We start from the raw sequence: 21,191 nt of genomic DNA, 5'->3' as shown, positions 1-21,191 counted from the left end.
CTGCAGATAAAACTCAGACAGCCTTATAGGCAGGAAATCCATTATGCAAATTTTTAAAAAAGGTGATCTACTGAAAATTAAACTTCACTGTAAAATGTAACAAAATGTCAAGAAGAGTGACATTAAAGTATTATTCAGCATTAGTTGTTTAAATATATGTAAGTTCATTGGAAATAGGAGTATCCACTTTGGACTAAGGCATGTGGATAGAAGAACATTAATTTCATGTGTAAAACAGTTATTTAATGTAATTTGATTAAATTAAATAATTCCAGTCTATTTTTTTATAAAATAAGAAGGATAGAGGATCTGAGTGAATCTGATCTCAGAACAAATGCTCTGAGTGATACCTTCAGAAGGACAAACATGTATATGTTTATGTACAAACATATATGTGTGTGTATATGTAATTTATACTTACCAATATTTAGTCTAGTGCACTTTTAAAGATCATCACTATAATAAACTCTGATTGCTCTTTGCAGGGTTGTAGTAGCCCTTTCATTTTCCCTTGCAAAGCAGAGGCAAACATGGAAGAGAACGGGCCCTGAACACAGCAGGATCTGGGAGGCCTCTGCCTCATCTGGATGGAGGCCTTCCAGTTTCTCCAAGCAGTCTGTGCTACTAAAGTGTTTTTCAATCTCTTGCTGTGACTCACGTCCGTTACTCCTTATCCTATGGATAGACAATGTGGCGAGTGTGTTCATTCCTGTTTGTGACAATCTTTTCCATATTTTAAGGTCATCGTATCTGTGAGAGATTTCTTCAATAAACTTTGATTGTGATCCCTTCAGTCTTTTCTCAGAAGTTGTTTTGTCGGCTCTCTGGTTTTTTGTTGCTCTTCTTTTTGTGCAGTATGCAAAAAGTAGGCTGAGTTCTCCAGCTGAGACCACTGCTGGGTAGAGTGGACAGCTACTTAATTTTACTTTCAGATAGTGCTCCTGTTTACATATTTCCAGTAAAATACTTGTTTTTTCTGCAGTGGTGTGACATGTTGATCTGTGCTTTATTGTATAATTCACTGTGTGTCCCAGGTTCCATCCTGAAGCTCTCCTACTAGCCAGTCGCTTCTAGCCTGTTTGTATAGTTGATGATTTCTGTGGTATGTTCAGAACTCCGTATTTGTCTTTATTGAATTGCACCCTATTTTTTCCAAACCACTACTTCATTTTGTCAAGGTTACTTTAAATTGTAATGCCATCTTCAGTGACCATTACAGGTTCTCTTAGCTTATCATTTGTAAATAATATTTGGAATAGACTCTTGCAGAAATCCGCTTGATTCATATCCTGATAATGAATCACTGATAGATATTAAGTCAGGCTTACCAACAACTTAGGGATCTGTTTAGTGTAGTTTTAGAGTTCAAGGGGTTTAGGCCTTCTTTATGACAAATGCTGTGAGACAGTGCTGCATTCTTACAGCATGTGTGACATCTGCTAATTCTCCCTTTCCATGAGGTTTGTTGCCCTGTCAAAGCAAGAATTTTGGTTGATTTGGTATGATTTGTTCTTGACAAATCTGTTTTCTGCTTCTGGTGTTCTTACCTTGGTTGTAGCCACAAATTATGTGTCCTAGTAATTGTTGAATTAACAGTTTTATCTGGGAAAAGAAGATAGTGATTAGTTTGTAGTCCTCTGACTAGAGTCCTCCTTCTCTGTTTCTCTTTTATTTTTTTTTTTTTTTCCTTTTCCCTGCTTAATAATGGGTATAGAAATACAGCCCTTACAGTCCTCTGGAACCTGACCCATCCTCAAAACAGCTGGGAAAAGACACGTTAAGTACTTCAGAATTTTGCTGCATAGTTATATTGCAGTTTCATTTGTTTTGACAGCATAAAAAGTTTTATTAAAAACTACTTTTTTAAAAAAAATTGCACATTATCTGTATTATTTAGTTGTTACATTTGTAAAATATCTACAAACATGTTTTCCATAATATAAATGACACCAAGTATTAGCAAAAAAAGGTATTAAGTTATCATTTGAGTAAATAACAATATAACACGTTCTAAAACGAAGCGGTGTTTCCTTAACTTGTCTGTAACATTAAGCATTTTGGTAATGTAAGGGAAGCTGTATTCTTGTACTCTGCAGAATTGCTTTTCCTTAGTAATTACAAGTAGCAAGGTGCCACTGTTGATCACACTGAAATTAATTTTATGACAGCATATGGTGAAAAATTGATGTGATTTACCAAATGTACTCATTTTCTGCATGTCAGTGATAGTATATATGTGTGACAGTGTATCTGATGTTATTTTTCATTTAGAAAACCCTGTTTAAACATTTTCATTTTAAGTTTCTACTCCTTGAATATAATTGATCATTAAACAGTCAATAGTGTTTAGGAATCTAGTACACTAACCTGTTCAATAGACATGAAGTGGAAATTATCCCCCTAACGACTTTAAAGTTGAAGGTTTTTGATTATTCATATTGTGTAAATATACAGAGTCACTGTATTGCAAGCAAAGACCTTGATTTTGTGTTTTGTGGAACAGTGTTGTGCTCAGATAAATCAAGATGAGCATAAAATTTGCTTAAAACACTGCCAGGAATATAGGTGAATCAATCTTATGTTGGTGATTTCTAGAGTAAGGCACCTTCAAGTATTTAATGTTTTCTGTGCACAGGCCTGTTCCAAGTCAGGCATGTATTTTTCACAAATTTGAAAAATCTGTTCCAGAAAAGTCTGTTTGGAAAATTAGTTCCTTATAGATACTTTATTTTGCTAACTACCACTTACCTATGCATTTTCACATCAGCATTTGTGTTACTCTTAAAAAAATTATTGGTTACTTACAGGAGAGAACCACAGCTCTACATAGCAGAATACAAGTTTGTGGTTAAGTAGGTGGCAAAAGAGTAAATTTAGATTTGATCTTTATCTCCCTCTAGTGACACATGCATTTTCTTGTATGCTTTTACCAGTGATGCCTGGGAGTTGTATTGTCATGAGTGCATATGCTGCCATCTGTGTAACCCTTCTGGATTTCTGTTTTTTACATTAAACAGAGGTTTCATTTCTGCTTTATAAAGGCAGAAAAGCTCATATTACTTGAATCTTTGGACAACCAGAATAAATCCAGTGGACTGAGTTATGATTGCATATCGTAATGTTTAGTGTATTGGCTTCTCTAACTTCATAGCAGAGGTGAACAACTTACAAATAATGTTTAAACCTAGTTAAACTCAAAATATTTTACTCTAAATGTCTAAACCTGGTTAGACACAAAAGAGTTTAACTCTTAATTTGAATGCTGAAAATTGGTTTATGAATTTAGAGTACCCCATAGTCATGGCAATACTTGGAGCAAATCTTATTTACTGTAAACATATGCTTCAATGTTGATTTCTCAAAAGGCTCTAGAGCCTTTTCATTCTATATGCAAATGAGCAATGATCTTTTTTAAAGAAATCGTTGGTAAATATAGAAAAGAATTTGGATCTCAGCATTTCACTCGTTGTTCTTTTAATTTTGAAGGTACCGTGTTACAAAGATTCCAACAGATCTGCATTCATGCTTATCTCAGACTAATTGTAGGATTCTCTTGATAGTGCAGTAGAAAGTACTATATTTATGCTTTCACTTGAAACTAAACGGTTTTGGTAGATCCTACCTAGACATCGCAGCATAATTCTGTGGATTTACTTTTTTATAGATTAAAATGAGTTTCCTACTTCACTAAGTCTTTACTTTAAATGCTTTTAGGGAAATGGTATTCTGTCCTTTAACCGAGCGATTAAAATGATCTCTCCAATTAGTTTCCAGCTTCTTCAGGATATTTGTAAGATACTTTTCTGTAACTGTATAGACCTGTCATTTTTTTGGTAGTTATGAAGAAAGAAAACTTGGCACTATGTCCTTGCAAGCAAGTAATTTCTCTATGCTTGGTGTCACCTGGGGACTTTCTCAGTTACGACAAATTCTGAACTCCCTTTTCTGGATCCCTACAAAACAAGTCTTCCTTTCCATCACTCACAAGACTTTCCTTTTTTGTAGAACTTCTTTTGCTGGGCATCTGGCAGGGATTCTTGTTGGATTGATGTACACGATGGGACCTCTGAAAAAGATCATGAAAGCCTGTGCAGGTATATAATTCTGTTCAATTTGTAAAATCTGCATAAGAGACATTTTTAAAATTCAGTAAGTCTTCACATATAGAAATTCAAACTATTCCATTGTTTTTAGGCAATTAAAGATACACTGATTATTAAAGTGAATGCAGAAGAAAAACCCAACTTTTTTTTTAAATATGGATCATAAGAACCAGTAATTGTCTTTCAGATATTTTTAATTGGATTAATACCTTTTACCCTTCTTTTTAAATGTTTATTTAGAATAAAATGTTTCACATAAAGTCACATTTTCGTTTACATCTTAAATGAAGCATGGTGAAGCCATAAAAATATGACAGAATACAATATGTTCCCATGCTGATTTCTGCTACTTGTGTCCATTCTAGTGGAAGTCCCTACAGTTTGAAAAAGTTTGTGGGATGTTTGAGAAATTGTTACCAGAATTCTCAAGCTTTCCAACAACGTATTACTACAGTTTTTCATATTGGAGTAACACTTATTTTTAAAAAAGATTATATTTATAGACATCTTTAGTCTAACGATTGTTTTAAATACGGCCCTGCAAACTTTTATATAAGCACTCCCATAAATTTCAGTGTTTTAATTAGAAGTCTAAGCCCTGTCACAACAGCTGTGCTGGGGTTGGTTGGCAGAATGCTTGGGTTTTATGTCTGATTACTTAATGTATTGAGTACTTTATTAATGACCGTGCCGTCAAGTTGAGCATGGATATGGTGTTTATATAGTGGGAAATTATTTGTTCAGATGTGTATGCTTTTCACAGGAGGTTTTATCGCAGTTTGGTGATACAGTCCATAAGTCATATGTGTTTAGCAGTTTTAAGTGGAAAAAGAGACCGAAGTGTCAGATTTCCTGCCCCGCTGGAGTGAACAGACATAAAGTGTCACATTAGTTAAATGTTAATAATGCATGTTTCTGTGGCATGGGGGGCTACCTGATGACTATTAGGACAGTCAAGCATCGGATCACGTTGCCTAGGGAGGTTCTGCAGTCTCCATCCCTGAACGTTTCCAAGACTTTTAACAAGACAAAGTCCTGACTGAGTAACCTGGTCTGATCTGGTAGCTAACACTGCTCTGAGTGGGAGTTGAGCTAGCAACCTTCTGAGGGCCCTTCCAAACTGAATTATTCTAGGATTCTGTGATAAAACCCATGGTACTGTTAGTGAAACATGCTATGGAGATCCTGCTGCTGTGAAGGTTGCTGTGTGACTAAGACCTGGAGGAAGGAGTGTTCCAGTACACAGGTCCTTTTTTTTCTGTGTAGCAGAGCAGAAACAGTGGAGTGTTATTCCAGTCCTCAGTTTTCTGTGCTTTAACCCGTTTTTACCAAGGTACAATCTCAGTGCAGAAATTATTCATTATATGTTTTGGAGAACATTTGTTAGGTTGGTTTGCATTTTTCCAGGCTACATGGGTATGTTGCTTAAACACAGCATACTGCTATAAAATCTGGAACAACATACAAGCTTACTAATACTGTATTCTCTCATGGTGCCAAAAAAATTCATAGGTACCAGTTGTTTCATAGTTGTATCTTATGAAACAGATTCTGAAAGAAAGAGTACTTTTAAATTCGATTTTTGTATTTTATAAAGACAGCCAATGTGATTATTTTATTCTAATGGTACATGCATTATTCTTATATTTAGGTGGCATTTCTTCATTCACTGACCCTACCAGGCCAAGGGACTACTATTCAGGTAAGTACTCTCACCCACTTACCTAAAAACTTATTCCAGCTTTAAAAATATGGACATCATTTTTGCTAATGATAGAAAATGCACAGAGGAGCTAGTTAAATGGAAACATATATAATATACAAACTATTATGCACATACATATACTCGCTAAACTTATATTACTTCTCTGGCCATGTCTTACCTTTCTTTTTTAGGGAACCACATGGATATATTTTGTACAAGAGGCTTTAAACCTCAAATTAAGGTCATGACTTCATAAAATGCTACCCTGGGGAAATACCGTCCCTTTTGCAGAAGGTGCAGCAGAGGCGAAATTGCGTCTACTGAAAGCAGCCCTTTGAACCTTGCTAAATCTATCCTGGTCTGGCAAATTATCTATGCTATTCTAGGATGTTTTTTCCCCCTGCGACAAGGAACTTCCTTTGAACACTTTTTGTAAATCAAGTAATTTACATGCAAAAAGCCCACTCCTCACCAGAATAAATCTAGGCTTTCTTCACAGTGTATAGATGGATAGTTGGAATACTAGCATACTTTGAATGTAGCACGTTTGATTCACTTCTCGTGCAGAACATTGAGTCATTATATGTGGAGTGTGTAGAGATAATAGGTGGAGGCCTTGTCTGGGAGGGACAGAAGAGGAGCCAGCTGTAAGAAGGGCTGTGTGTTGGATCGAAACTAAGGGATATATAGCCTAGTGTATCTTATCTCCTACAGTGATTTATACCGTTTCCTAGGCATCTGCTGTAAGAACAGGATAAATATATAGTGATAACTCCTTCAGATATCTGCCAGTGTGCAGTGGCTTGTGGCTTAAAGATGTTCTCAGCAGAAAGTTTTATGGGGGAATTTTGTCTTTAATAGCCCGTGATGGATTCTTCTTCCATGAATTTGTCAAAAGCTCTTTGAATCAGCCTGAACTCTCTTAACACCTACAACATGACAGAAGAAGAATTTCACAGTTTACTTCCCGGTGTGGAATCTGTCATTTTTGTTTGTTTTGAACCTGCTAGCTGCTAATTTCATTTGATGCACATTAATTCTTCTCTGGGAAGGGAAACCAAACCTTCATTCTTTATGTACTTCCTTCGTATTCTTTATGGTTTTATAGACTTCAGTCGTATACTCACCATAGTCATCTTTTCTCTTTGGTTGAAAAGTTGTAGTCTGTATGGTAGCTTATATGAAAATTATTTCATACGTTTGATCGTTCTTACTGTTCTCTGATGTTTAGTCATGCAGGGTTTTTTATTTTTTATAGTCTTTTATAAGTGAGATGTGCTTACTGTGAGCCAAGGTTAGTGCTGCTTTTATTCTCTGTGATGGATTTTGTTTTCCATGATCTACCTCCGATTTCATTATTACAGTAAATAATTCCCACAAGCGAAATTATGGGCCCTTGAATGTTTTTGAAGCATTTGTTTTGTATTTCCTAACCAAAAGATTTTAACCTACTTTCCTTACCAACAGCAACAAGGATTGTTGTAACTTAAAAGCATATTTACACAGGATTTCCATTATTCCAGTTCTCAAGTCAAAAAACACTTGATCTACAGGCCGGTAAAGAAGGAAAACAAAAGTAATATTGTGAACTGAAATAAGATATCGGATACAGAGACTATGTAGTGAGCATGAGCTACCTGTTTCCGTGACTGGCAGTCTCAGCCCAGTTAAAGATGTTCACCTAGCTGCAGCTACTGTTCACTCCACCAGGGCCCGGGTGTGCTGCTTGCATTGCTCTGTGTTCCACGATCATAGAGACTAAATCTTCCTTCAGTGTTCCAGTATATCAGGGTGGGTGGAAACTCTAAAGATTTATATCAGAAAAGGTACTTTAACGGCTAATGAAGATAAGAATTTGTACTTGACATTTGAACTCCATAATCTATTGCAGCCACTGTACAAACACCAGCTGCTTGGAGCTCAGGTGAGTGTAAAAGAGCTCCCTCGTGGAACAGGAGCAGATTATGAATAGCCCTTTACTTTTTCTTTTCCAGCTCTTCCTAAGCAGGAAAAAGGAAAGAGATTTCATGTAGTACATATATATAGCCTGATGGGGGACTACATAGCACCCAAGACATATTTTAGGAGGCTGACAACAAAGGAGTCTGGGTTTTTTTGGCATGTCTTGGGCAGTCCCCGACGTAGCCATGCTGTTGCTTTGAGTTGTTGTGGACAAAAGGGAGATAAAGGAGAGGGTTAACCTGAATTTATCCTGTCTTTCAAGCTTGGCTTCAGATGTAACTACATTTGTGGTGTGGGGTTTTGGTTTGGTTGTTTTTTGTTTTTTTGGGGTTTTTTTTTTAACTAAATTAATTTCTCTAAAATGACTTACAACTGCAATTTAAAAAATATGTATATTTGTTATGTTCATTCCCTGTGTATATACTTTTTAATTATCTTTCATCCAATTTGCAGAAGTCTTTATGGAAGATTTAACCTTTTGCTTGGTGTGTGATATATGTAATAAATTTGGCCATCTGTGGATTAAGAAAACTCTCTCTAGTGTCATAGGCTAATGATGCATATACAGTACATCCTTACCTTGATCAATTTTTCATTTTCTGGTATTGCTGATTTATTACTATCTGCCTTTAAATACCAGTTTAAATAGAAGAATAGATGAAGTTATGGTCAGAACAGATTTTATGAAACAGCTTTAGAAGAAAAAAAATGATTTTAAATGTAATTTTAAGACATTTAGTATTTAGTAACTGAATTAGGTTTTCTATAAATGCAGGTCATGAATAAAATATTAGGACATTTATTTTGATTAATAGGAACACCTTGAACACGTCAATGTTACCAAACTGTTTCTTGTTGTAAAATAAAATATTACGGCTTTCTGAGCACTTACAACTTGATGACAGTGTAAAACATCAAATATACAAAAATTTACAGCAATAGAACAAACTTAAAATACGACATCCTTTTTCTTTTATCAGATAATTTAATGCTTTCAGTACCAGAATTTTTATAGTCTTCATGCATGCAGTTTTGAAGCCTCCAGAAAATAAATTTATAGCTGAGAAAATGTTCATTCAGATTAACATAATGCAGAGGGGAATGAGGGGAATACATGAAGATTGCATCCAAAGTGTATATATATAACAGTTAAATGGTATCCTGCAGTCAGTTTCATTTTTCTCCAGAATTGTGTCTCTTAAGTGTAGACAGTATGACTTAAAGGCTTTTAAAGTTTGTTAAACACATCACTGTAATTTATACAGATTAAAAAATAAAAATAATCTTTTCTAACCAGAGGAGTTGCCGATCATTGGAGAAATGGCAGAATTTCAGGTTACTGGAGGATAATACAAAGTGTTCACTGCAGATGTATGAAAATTCTCCCGATGTCAGTTTTATTCCAAAAAGGAAAAATTTGCAAATGGACAGAATTACATTTTTTCCCTCTATCTGTGTGTATAATGTACATACGTATACATACATGCATGTGCACATACACATGTAGATAAAATATATGTAGGTATATTTGCATAATACACACAGAGGAATCTATATATACTCCCATATAGAATAGTGTGCAATCACTCTGGTAAATTTTTCCTGCTTTTCCTGTGTAATTTTAAGATAGGGTATTCCTATTTTTATCTTAAGGTTCTAGAGCTTGGGATTTTTTTTCTTTAACACAATCATTTTTTAAAAGAAATGATTTATATGTCCTCACTTCATAGTCTGTGCTCGTTACTAATCACAGAAACTCCACAAGAAGGTTACCTATGGAATCCATATAACTAATGAGATAACACAAGACTATCATTGATGCTAATAATCTGAAGATAAAGGGCAATGGCATGCTGTATTTGTTTCATACAAAAATATTTCTAATTATTTGATTTTGAAAAACTTGTATACGTTTCCTATCAGTTGGAAGAAACTCGGTACATTTCTGTACTTTGGTTCTTCAAAATCCCCTGCCCAGCTGTCTGCAAGAGAAATTAAAATATCATCCAAATCTTTGTATTTTGAAGATGCAATAAATGCAATAGATAAATGGGACTTTTCTCCTTAGTTTCTCTGAGTTTAGATTTTCTGCGCTCAGGCAAGATCAGATTGTGTTAAAAGGAAGAGAGTCTCGCTCTTCTCTAGCCAAGTAATTTTTTTTCTTTTAAATCCCATGTGTTTGGGTGGATGATTGTTTGTGCTTGGTTTTGACAAACTTTGCAAATGGTCAGAAATTCTTGGTTGTCAGTATTGCAGGCAACATACAGTGATTGTGACAGTAGATGAGATCTACGGTGTGGTGGTTTTTTTCCAGGGCAGATGTAGCTGTGCAATAGCACAATATTAGCTGTATATATTACTGCAAAAATTTGCAGGAATCTTTTCCCATGTGTTTTCTAGGTCCAAACATTACTTGAATTTATGATGACATTGGCATGTATTGTTTATGGACACTGGGGGGGAAGTCAGAGATAGGTGGGAAAAAGCCTGAAACCTACCTGTTTTGTTGTTGCTGTTCTCGTGACATTAATAAGGTGCCCAAGTATTGATGACTAAATGTTAAAAGGAGCTGTGAAAAGCGTCTTTCAATTTCTATGTGAAACTTCTTAATAATGGCAATTTTATGACACTTATTTGTAAGAGTTCTAAAAAACTGAGCTGTTTGATACATCTTTTTTCTGTTGTTTTTCTCTCTCCTGTTACTGTAGTCTGCCTTTGTAAATTAGAAATTGATTTACGGCATGTAGTGTGTAAGTAATTGAATCCTAATAATTTTTTTTTTCCCCAAAGTAAAATAATTTGTGGAAGAAAGATAGCATAAAGTTAATATCCGATTTCACACTCTCCTACTGAGTAGCAGCAGTTTATTTTCTTTATTTTGTATTCATTTTACAGAGCATTATGGCTATCCAGGTTATCAATACAGAACGCCAAGGAGCTATTATGTTTATACAGGTGGGCTTACTGAAGAAGAACAGCTTGAAAGGGCAGTGCTAAACAGTCTTCATGAAAGAGGTAGGAATTTTATTGCATTTTATATTTTAAGTTATGATTCATACTGAGAAAGGAGCGAGGGGGGAGAAAAGATATACTGCTCATTATTTATTTTCAGTATTTTGGACATATCTTCCGAAACAAGTGAAAGTTTCCTGGTAGAATTTTCAGCGAATGTAGTGTGAGGATGCGGTATCATTTTCTTAGTGTAATTCCATTTATACATAATTGCTCACTATTTGGTTACCTTGCTACTACAATAGTAAAAGGAGTGCTTTTATAACAAAAAACCCTTAAGTAAACTAAGTTGCCGTGCCAAAAAAATCTTACAATGCTCTAAAAAGTCGTATGAAGTGGTATAACAGAAGAATTGATGTCGCCAATATTTAAACTAGCTCTGTGTGTATATTTTTGCTTTTTATACAAATTTAATTGACAAGCAATGTACTGATTTCTTACTCTTCACACTGTCCTTTCCTACGTTAAAGGAAACTTATATTCTAGCTAGCTGAAAATCCTAAAAAAAAGGTAGGTAGAAATGTTTAGGAAAAAAATGGTGTTAGTTTTTAACGAAATTTATTAGTTAAATTGGTATAAAGTACATCTGTTAGGACATATTTTATCTTTTTATAATGCACGTGAAATAAAGAGGGAAAGAATACTTTGTAGACTCTATTTCTCAGCTTCTGAAAACTCCAAGACTTGAGGGAAAATCTGTTTAATAGGACTGACAGCACGTTATCAGAGCATCACGTGTAAAATTTACATCACACAGTTATGCAAAATTTTTGTATTGAAGTGATAAAATAAAGGGCAGAAATGAACATAGTATATGTTGTCTGGTGTTGAGATAGTTTTTCATATCAAATGTTGCTTCCTCTTTAATCTGTTGCGTGTCAATATGGATTCTTTTGGGAATTCAGCCAAAGGCTTTAGGTGCTCCTTAACTTAAAAAATATGAAAGATTTCTTTTAAATTTGGTGAAGCTGTAACATTTAGTCTTAACAAAAATAATAACCTGACTGAATATCTTATCAATGTCATTTTCCTTTTTCATAATCTCGGTGTTTCATTTTCCTGGGTGCAAGGAAGCATTCATTAGGAAAAAGATACAGAAGCCTCTACTTGCAACTGCAGCCCTTAAAATGCGGAGCACCATTCATAAATCTCTGCTCAGAAAATTAATTTACACCACTGTGTTATGGCTGTCAGAGAAATACCAGGCAAAATATGAAAATGAATATCTTGACAAATCATCATCACTTTTACTTTCACACCTTCTGTGATCCTATTTTTTATTACAAAGAACATGTCGTGTTATCTGGAAGATGGTTTTAAAAAGGCAGCAGATGAGGCAAGACTGTGATAGGAAAAGGCTTTTCCAGTTTGAAAAATTCATTAACATGTTTTTTAAAGTAAATACAGCTTTTTGTTTTATTAAGTTTGCATCTATTCTGAGAGTAACCTGGGAGGCAGAAATGCACACTTTTAGGGAAATTAGGGGGTTTTTAAGTAATTTTTTTCCTAGTTATCTTCATTTTTGTGTTCACCTTTGTTCTTTAAGCATAGTTCTGTTTAACTGTCCTTCAACATTGTGAAGCTAGAAACTTAAAAAAAAAAAAATCTACAGCAAGATTATTACTGTAATGTATTTGTTCTAGAAATTATTGCAGTCTGAGCAGTCCCATTTCAATCAAACTGTACTGAAAACCTTAGAAGATAGTGAGAATCTTAACAAATCAATAAAATAGCATTTAGTACATCTGGAATTAGTTACTGTTCATGCTGTCTTAGGAATTTTTAGAAATTAACAAAGTCATATCAATATGTTGTCCTATATAAGTACTAGATTTTGGGAAGGAATGAGTCTACAATGAGCTTTACTGTAAGGGATACTTTTTATTTTACTGTTGTTTTTACATGACGTTTTACATCATTTTTAACATTGAGTTTGAGAAAAAAATCCTTCAAAGCTTTTAATATTAAGCATTTTGAAATGTTATCTGCAAGAATGAGCCATGTTTGTGGTTTTTTTGAAACTATGAAGGAAACAATACAAATAACTGACAAAATTATGATAATATAAATAACTAGACAGTATACACTTTAAAGGCTTTCATTTATCAGTGTGGAACACCTCCAGCTTTCGTTTGTAGCCTTAAATTATCTACATCACTATAGGTAAGTAAGTATTTTTCGTCCACTTGTTGTTTTTGGACAAAGATAAGTTTTCAGCTATAAGAGGGAATATATTCTGATTTGGAGAATGCCATTTGATGAAACATGAGATAGAATTTAAATAGCATCTCTAACTAAGTATATCTCACTGGTAGATAACTGTGGCATACCAAGTCACATTTTTAACTTCAATTTGAGACAGCAGCATTTCTTAAGACTATGGTAGTGTCTGTTTTCAGTGCTAGTTATAATTTTTAAGCCTTACAGATAAGTGAAGTGGGAAAATGTATCATTGTATATTGTTTCCAATATAGTTTGATGTGATCAAATATATATAGATGTTGTTTTCAGTGGTTTCACAGGACTGCTTTAATTTTGTGCCTTTCTCTTACCTGCTGGAGCACTTCAGTTTGGAAAAGCAAGAGTTTAGAGCTGAACTCTTAAAATATTTCCTTCAACAAGCTGCCTAAAGGTTAAGCTTGCCTATAGGCAGATGCCTTATTTCACAAAGAAAGTAATGTAGAACATGTAATTGATCATACCTGTTTTAGTGATGCAAAGGATGAGATTACATTTACTGTGCTAATGAGCAATTAGGATATTTTTCCCTGTCAGTTAGTTGGAAAATAATTAGCTTGAATGAGCATTGTCTTTTAAACACGATACGTTTTTCCCTAAAGCGTGATATTCACAGTTGCTTGCAATTACATGGATGATGAAACAGGTACTTAACAAGACTAAAAATTACATAAAATAATTTGAAATAGATAGCTAAATGGATGTAAAAACAGGTACCACAATCAAAGTTTAGGGCTCTCTTTCCTTATCATTATTTTTTTTTTTACCCCCAACTATAACATTTAAACCATCACAGTTGCTCTGTAGCTTGGACAAAAAAGTATTGCAATAATTTTGATTGATTTTTCCCCACCCCCCACCCTCTTCTTAGTTGGATAAATGCATTTATTAGGGCTTCTAGGCCACAAAATATACCATTATGGATTTGGAATGCTGATGCATTCTTATAAATTACTGTGCTAGTATCCTACTAAGCTATTAAAAGAATCAGTGGCATAGTACAGAATTTTCTGGTTTGAGTTGTCCACAACTGAAAACTAATTTGTATTAAGACATACATTGAATGAAGTTACTCTTCTATAATCCCATACGTGGGTTACCTAAGCCCACCATAAAGGTACTGCATTTCTGCTTATTCCACATTCAGGCATTCCTAAACTGTGATTCTATTTTTATGCTATATCCTGAAAATTTCTTAAATAATAATAATGATTAATATCTAATGCAACAAAAGAAATAGCTAGGCTTGTTTATGGGATTTATGTGGGCATCAGTTTTAAGACTTATCAAACTGTCATAATGATTTAGGGCCATTTACCAGAATGAACTGTTACTTATATTCTTTCCATTCCCAGTTTTGGATATGTTGTTGTCTCAAACAAGAATCGGTTTAAACAGCATTAATTTTTTTCTCCAAAGTTTGTTTGTTTTTTTAATTTTCATTCTTATTCTCATAATTCCGTATTGGTTACAAATTGCAATAATTCTTCCTTAAGTCAGGAAAATAATTTTGGATTTAAAAAAACATAGCCTTTGATATTTAAACGATATGGTCTTACTATGAGGTTAAAATACATGGCTGACATTTTTGTTTAATACTAGTATTAGCAGCCGTCCTTAATGCAACCCAGTATAGTGTGTCTCTTATCTATTGTTTACTTGCTATTCTTCTCAGAAGAAATATCTTGATTAGTGTGGGATGTGGATTTGGATTTTTGTTGTGGTGGGTGTTGGGATTTTTTGTGAGTTGAACTTCTAAGTGTCTGTCTTTCAGTCTCAATAATGTTAAGAATCCCTTGCAAGCTCATGTCTCTGCACAAAGGAATTTTCCTCTTTTTCTTAAGTCTAAATTCTTTAAACATGTAGGTGATAGTCCTTATAGTTTGTGATTAGAGAGCAATACCCAGAAGTATACATACATAGATATTACTCTTATATTTTATAGTGAAACTGTCTATATATGCATTTCTTTAGTTCTAACTTAAAACAAAACAAAAAAACCACCCATCCACTCAAAGTTTTTAGATGGCCAAGTATGGTCATCAAGCCATAGGTACATTTGTAGTGTAGTTAGGAAATATCTAGGCATCTGGCTTACCTGTTCTTTGAATTTTTAAAGGTTCCCATTTCTGTTTTCTTCTACTGAGACTGGACTTTTTATTAGTAGTGTATGAAATTTGCCAAATCCATGGATCATTGTAATAAGAATAAAACTGATGTGATAAGACTATAGAGAAGTGCTGTATAATTCAATTTTTTTTCTCATCAGTGTTATCTTTCCCATCTGCAATTGTAGGAATGCCAGTCATCGCATTTGACTCTGATGGTTTTCTGTAGAAATGTCTTAAAATAGATCATATGCTCAAATGTGCAGTGCATGATATCAGATTAAAATACATTTCATAAAGTCATATGCTAGGACTTGCATCTGATTCTTAAAGTCCAAGTTTTTATTTCTTTTTTTTTTTTTTTTTTTTAATTCAGGCTATGTATGGTCTCAGGTACCCAACAACACTTTTTGGAAAAAAATTCTCCTCGAGAGGAGCTCTTGTTCTAAATATCTTTCTAACTGCAACCATGCTCTATGAACCTGATCACCAGCACTTTCTTCAGGCAAATTTCCAGGAAATTAAATCAGTACATTCTTATCATTTCCACACAGAGAGTTTTGGTGTAACTAGCAGACTGCTTGCAACAAGAAGCATAGCCAGAATTCTATTATAAGTGTTTAATGAATGTATAGCAATATTCTTCCGTCCGTCTCTTCATAAAAATAGTGGTTGATGTAGAATAAAACAGGTTTACTGAAGATTAGAACAAAAAAAAGTCCTTATTCTCTTGATAATGGTGGTAGAAGTTCACCAGATAGGTAAGACAAAGCCCCACTAAGCCTTTCACCGTGGGCTTATCTTTTAAAATAGAACCACGACCAATTAGCACCTATGAAATAGCGTGGTGTAAAGAATAGTTCTGTAAAGCAGTGAAATCATTCTATTGGAAAACCTCCATTTCCACAGGCAAACAGGTTAGGTTCGGACAGCTGAAGCAGTTACTGCCCTTTATTTAAACTGGTGTTCATTTAACTTTGCCAAAACAATATTGGACTGGATGAAAAATACCGGACTGAAAATTGAGAGCTCAGAAGCGTCTTTGTTCATAGTTCAACTGTTTCTGCCTCAGTAGCAGTGCAGCAGGGGAAGTTAGATGGGATGGACAACTAGAATTGGCAGCTCCTTCAAATCCAGGTCTTGTATGTCAAACTGTATTTTTTTTTCCTAGATTAGAGATCTTAAATCAAAAATGTGGTCTAGTTAATTCCTTCTGAAATGCTACAGTACGTGTATAGTAGTTGTACATACTTGACCTTCAAAGATACTGCTATGCATCTTTAAATAGTGCATAAATAGTTTGGAAGTACTGGGTTTAGACTTGTCTCCTTTAGTCTCTGTGCTTAAAAAAAAAGAATGCACTCATGTCTTACATTTTGAATATTTTGATGGATGTTTTGTTTTTGGTTTTTTTATTTTATTTTTTAAAGCAATGCTAGCTTGGTTCAGATACTAAAGCGCAGGTAATAAACCGTTTAGGACCAATTGTGCTTGGTTTGAGAAGAGATATGGGGATACTTGATACAGTTTTGTTCCATATTGATAGTATGTTTAAGATCTGAAATTGTGTAAAGACTTCCACAGAATTAGCATAACTGGGGAAATCAGTTTCTCCTTTATTTCCACTGTCTCTTCCTCTTGTCTTCAGTGCTACGCATTTTTCTTCATTTCTCCTGTCTTTAGGATTATTATTATTATTTTACGTTAATCCATACAGACAATTTGGCATTCTTCTAGAAGAGGCATGTTTTCCTTTCAGGAGTAGTGTGTGGAGAGCATTCCTTCAGATGTCTGGAGAAAAATGTACTAAGAGAATGCTTTTGATGAATGTTGTGCAAACTGCTAGTACGGTCTTTAGTGCTTTGGGTTTTTGCCTTTTCTACTTCCCTTTCTGCCCATTATTCAGGAGTTCTGTGTGCATCCTTTTCCTCTTGCCTTTGAAACACTTCTACATACAGAAGAAAACTAGTTTGACAGTTTATTAGTAAACTGGAAGAGCTGTGTTCTCTTAAAATATCATTAAGAGAAACTGGGTTTTGATCCAAAGTACATTTATATAAAAAGTTGGTTATGCAAATGAATGAGACTGTGTTACCCATTTCTCTTATCTGCCTTTCCTGAAAAAATTCTGTCCATTGCTGCATACAAGGTTTTGGGCTTGCTTGGATGCAGCATTTCTGAGTTATATGTTATAGGGATAAAAAGACAGACACTATTAATTTAAAAGTAGGGCTTCATTCCACGTGAGTGATAATGTGTCTGCACTTATCATTAAAGTGAAAAAATATGAAAATAGAAAACATTGAAGCATTGTGACACTAGTACACTGAGAATAGTTTAGAACATAATTTCAGGTTCAGTTTGACACCCTAATACCTCATGCCTTTCAAGGCTATCTTGCTCTGTGTTTTGTCCTGGTATTGTTTGCTTCTCTCTAATTTGCCCTGGATTATAGCAATGTGCTGAGATTACTATATTCAGTATTTAATACTCTGGAGGTGATGGCTCTCTTTTGCAATGCAGCACATCTTTATTTCCTTCCATCAAATGCATGGTACTATGTTGGGTGTTTTTGGAAACACTGCCTGAAGGGTTATCTTCCTTTGGTCTTCAGGCCACAAGCTGACTGTGACGTAGTTGTTCTTAGGTTCTGATTATTGCTACAAAAGATTTTGATAACCATTTCAATAATAATTAAGCTTGTTTGCATTAAAAAAGTATATAGTGCTGACAAAAAGTATTTATTCAATTTTCGTGCTAAAATGTATACAGAATGCTGATTTTTTTTTTTTCCTGTGACTTCCTAAATATGCAAACATTTTTGAAGGTACTGCCAATGCAGCTTTCTTTTGGATGGTTTCCTTTTTGCAAAAGTTTCAACTGCCAAAGAAAATTAAACTAGGAAGAAAACACTTATTAAAGAAATTGTTAAATCTTTGACTGTAGCTAGGGATGTTTTTCTTACATTCACTCTACATCTATTACAAAAGCACGGTTCGCATATGGAGGTAGAGGCTGTTCTTGGTGTTTTGATCCAAGACTCAGTGATACAGAGTCTTTTCACTGATTCAGTGGTCTCTGGATTTCCACACACACACACACTCCCCCCAGTAACTTCAACTTTTTCTTAAAGGAACAAATGTTGTTCCTTTCACAGTGGGTTTGGCAGGGTCACCTTGCTGGAGAACAGACAGTTCTGCTTGACAGCTGTGGGCATAATTAGAAGAAGCTGTGTGTGGGCTGCATAAAAAGCACTCCCTTCAACTTTGGAGAAAGTGGTAGTTGCTGTGGAGTGGCTCCAGTCTGCATTGGTGTCTCCGTCCATCTATCTGGGTTTCTTAGTCTTGGCACTGTGAAATGGATATTGTTCGGAGTTTCTTTGTTGTTGTGTGTCTTTGTTAGGCAAGCAGAAATGCAGTAACAGAAAAACAAAGTGTTTTTTTTTCCCAATGTGATTTTTATATATACTAAAATTCTTATGAATGTTAACAAACTTAGTCTGGGGATGCTTTTAGTGGTAAACTAAGGTCAGTGAATATTCCTAATCTTGGATTTACCCGTGATTTACTATTTTACCTCTTGTTGTTTTATCATTGGATTAATTCTATAGACTGGGTATAGTTTACATTTTGTTCATTGGGACTATCTTAAAAATGATGTTCTGAACCTTTTTCTGATGTCTGACTGAATAAATTAGTCATTTGTAGTAGTTTCAAGAAAACTATGTATCTCCATATCATCTCTTGTTGGCCAACATCATGGCTACATCCTTGTGGTCCTAAGGCCAACTGTTCTGGTTTGCTTCTATACTTTTTTTTTTCTATCTGGAGTCTCTAACTTGCATTTAAAAATAAATTTCTGGTTATTTTGGGCATTACATAGATTCCCTGCTGTTGTCGGTCTGCAGCAGTAGTTTTTAGGATTATTCTCAAAAGGAATGTACGAGACAATTTTGTCTTTCATATCCAATCTAATATGACTGAGCAGTCTTGTAGACATAGGTGAGCAAGCTCAGCTTGCCCTGAAAGCTGGTTGGACATGAGCCAGCTCTGATCAAAAAGTCTTAGTTTCTTTAGCTCAAGAAGTTTTGCTAATGCAGTTAGTTACATTTAGCAAGCTTAAGGATGGACAGATATGGTCCTTTCTGCAAAGGGTTCATTAGGCATCATAGCCTCAGTTAGGTATTTCAGATATGGTTCACAGTTTGAGCATTGCAAGGTGGTAGTGAATGTCTGCACCTCTTAAGTCTTTTGGTGACTTGGCAGAGGATATGTTGTACCATTTATATCCTGTAGTACATGAAAAGATGTGGCTAGCTCCTAGGTTTGATGAACCTGAAATAATTTAAATCTAGCTTTGAGTGTTTTGTTTTTTTTTTTTGAGGGGGAAAAATGGTGATTCAGATAGCATAACTTGGTACTTTTTGTCTCTATTCATTCAAGTAATTACATAGCTTAAACATCCATTTAGTCAGTTTTTCAACACATTGCTATGACTGATGATACTATAAAGAATGAATAATGCATTTATTTAGTACTTTTTAAATCAACTTCATGTGAAGCAACATTTGGATGAAAATTAGAATTTAGTTGAAAGAAATAAATATCCAGTTAGGTTTCTGGATACCTTTAACAACAATTTTAATTGGAAAAACAAAGCCCATTTGTTTTATTTGATAAAGGAATTACTGTTTGTAATTAAATAATTTGCCAAAATTATTTCTGATCTTGATGGTACTCAGAATTTTGGAGCTACTAAGACTCATTAGGTAGCACTTTTTACTTTTTCAGTTATTTGAGGATGAATATAAAGATTTCCTTTTCATTTTCCACTTTATTTCTCTGGATGAACAAGTTAATAACTGAATAAACTGAAATGTAAAATCTCTTAGCATGAGCTCAACAGGAAATTTTTGATATGTTAAAGAAGAAGCTGTTGTCAGATTCTGATCTTAGGATCTGAGCAAGTGGTCTCCATAGCTCTCTGGCTTACCCGTGACAGTAAGCACTTATTGTTTAATTCTTATTATTTTAGTTCAAGTTTTTTTTTTAATAGATGAGAAATACAGATCTTAACAAGTATTAATAATTTCAAATAGGCTTTGTAAAGGAAAGTATATTTAAGTTCTGGATTTAAAAATTGTCATTTCTTAATGGCCTTTCTAACACCAAACCTCAAGGAAATAATACCAGTTTAGTTGTCTTGAGAAATTTTATCAAGAAAAAACAAGGGGAATAGTCAAAGTAAAATACAAATTAATACATAACATTGAAAGAGGAAGAGGGGTCCAAGTGGAAAACTGGCATAACTTCACAATGCAGTATACACTTCAGAGGGATAAAAATTGGGAGGAAATGGATTTATACAAATTTAATGTCCTTGTTCATAATAAGTTCTGTTTATTTTGTTGGAATGATGCTCAGAGTACCATGCCATCTCAGGTAATGGCAGAATGGGTGAGGTCTTACAAAGAGATCTGGATAGACTAGAGAGCTGGGCAATCAGCAACCGTATGAAATTGAACAAGAGCAAGTTCGCCTGGGACGGGGTAATCCTGGTTTCACATACAAATTGGGGGACAAGAGGCTGGAGAGCAGCCCTGCAGAAAGACATCTGGGGGTTTGGGTTGATGGCAAGTTGAATATGAGTCAACAGTGTGCCCTGGCAGCCAAAAGGGCCAACTGTGTCCTGGGGTGCATCAAGCACAGCATAGCTAGCCAGTTGAGGGTGGTGACTGTCCCACTCTGCACTGCACTGGTGTGGCCCCACCTCGACTACTGTGTGCAGTTTTGGGCGCCTCAATGTAAGGTCATCAAACTATTAGAGTGTGTCCAGAGGAGGGTGACCAAGATGGTGAAAGGCCTTGAGGGCAAAATTTAAGAGGAGCAGCTGAGGTCACTTGGTTTGTTCAGCTTGGAGAAGAGAAGGATGAGGCCAGTCTACATCTTCCTCAAGGGAGGCAGTGGAGGGGGAGGTGCTGATCTCCTCTCTCTGGTGACCAGCGATAGGACCTGAGGAAATGGAATGAAGCTGTGTCAGGGGAAGTTCAGATTGGACATTAGG

The 21,191-nt window shown here is 34.9% G+C and overlaps 1 protein-coding gene across 22 annotated transcripts in view; it reads left to right on the top strand.

Annotated features, from left to right (window-relative positions):
- RHBDD1 (rhomboid domain containing 1) overlaps nt 1-21,191 on the top strand; it is a 108,978-nt gene that overhangs the window by 16,955 nt on the left and 70,832 nt on the right. For 14 of the 22 annotated variants that reach the window (XR_015700516.1, XM_087739751.1, XM_087739755.1 and 11 more), the window contains 3 exons: nt 4,006-4,094; nt 5,755-5,805; nt 10,666-10,785. Coding sequence is in view for 19 of the 22 variants with exons in the window: in XM_087739751.1 (XP_087595877.1) it covers nt 4,006-4,094; nt 5,755-5,805; nt 10,666-10,785 (260 nt within the window). In the remaining 3 variants the exon portion in view is untranslated. Of the gene's footprint in view, nt 1-4,005; nt 4,095-5,754; nt 5,806-5,999; nt 6,050-10,665; nt 10,786-21,191 lie in introns of all 22 variants that reach the window. The other 8 variants (XR_015700518.1, XM_087739754.1, XM_087739757.1 and 5 more) reach the window with 3 other exon arrangements.

The sequence above is a fragment of the Nipponia nippon genome, unplaced genomic scaffold (assembly GCF_047370975.1).
Source record: "Nipponia nippon isolate SJK-2023a ecotype South Korea unplaced genomic scaffold, ASM4737097v1 scaffold_7, whole genome shotgun sequence".
NCBI lineage: Eukaryota > Metazoa > Chordata > Aves > Pelecaniformes > Threskiornithidae > Nipponia > Nipponia nippon.
Note: the sequence above shows the minus strand (reverse complement) of the source record. Positions and strands in the feature narration are given on the sequence as shown.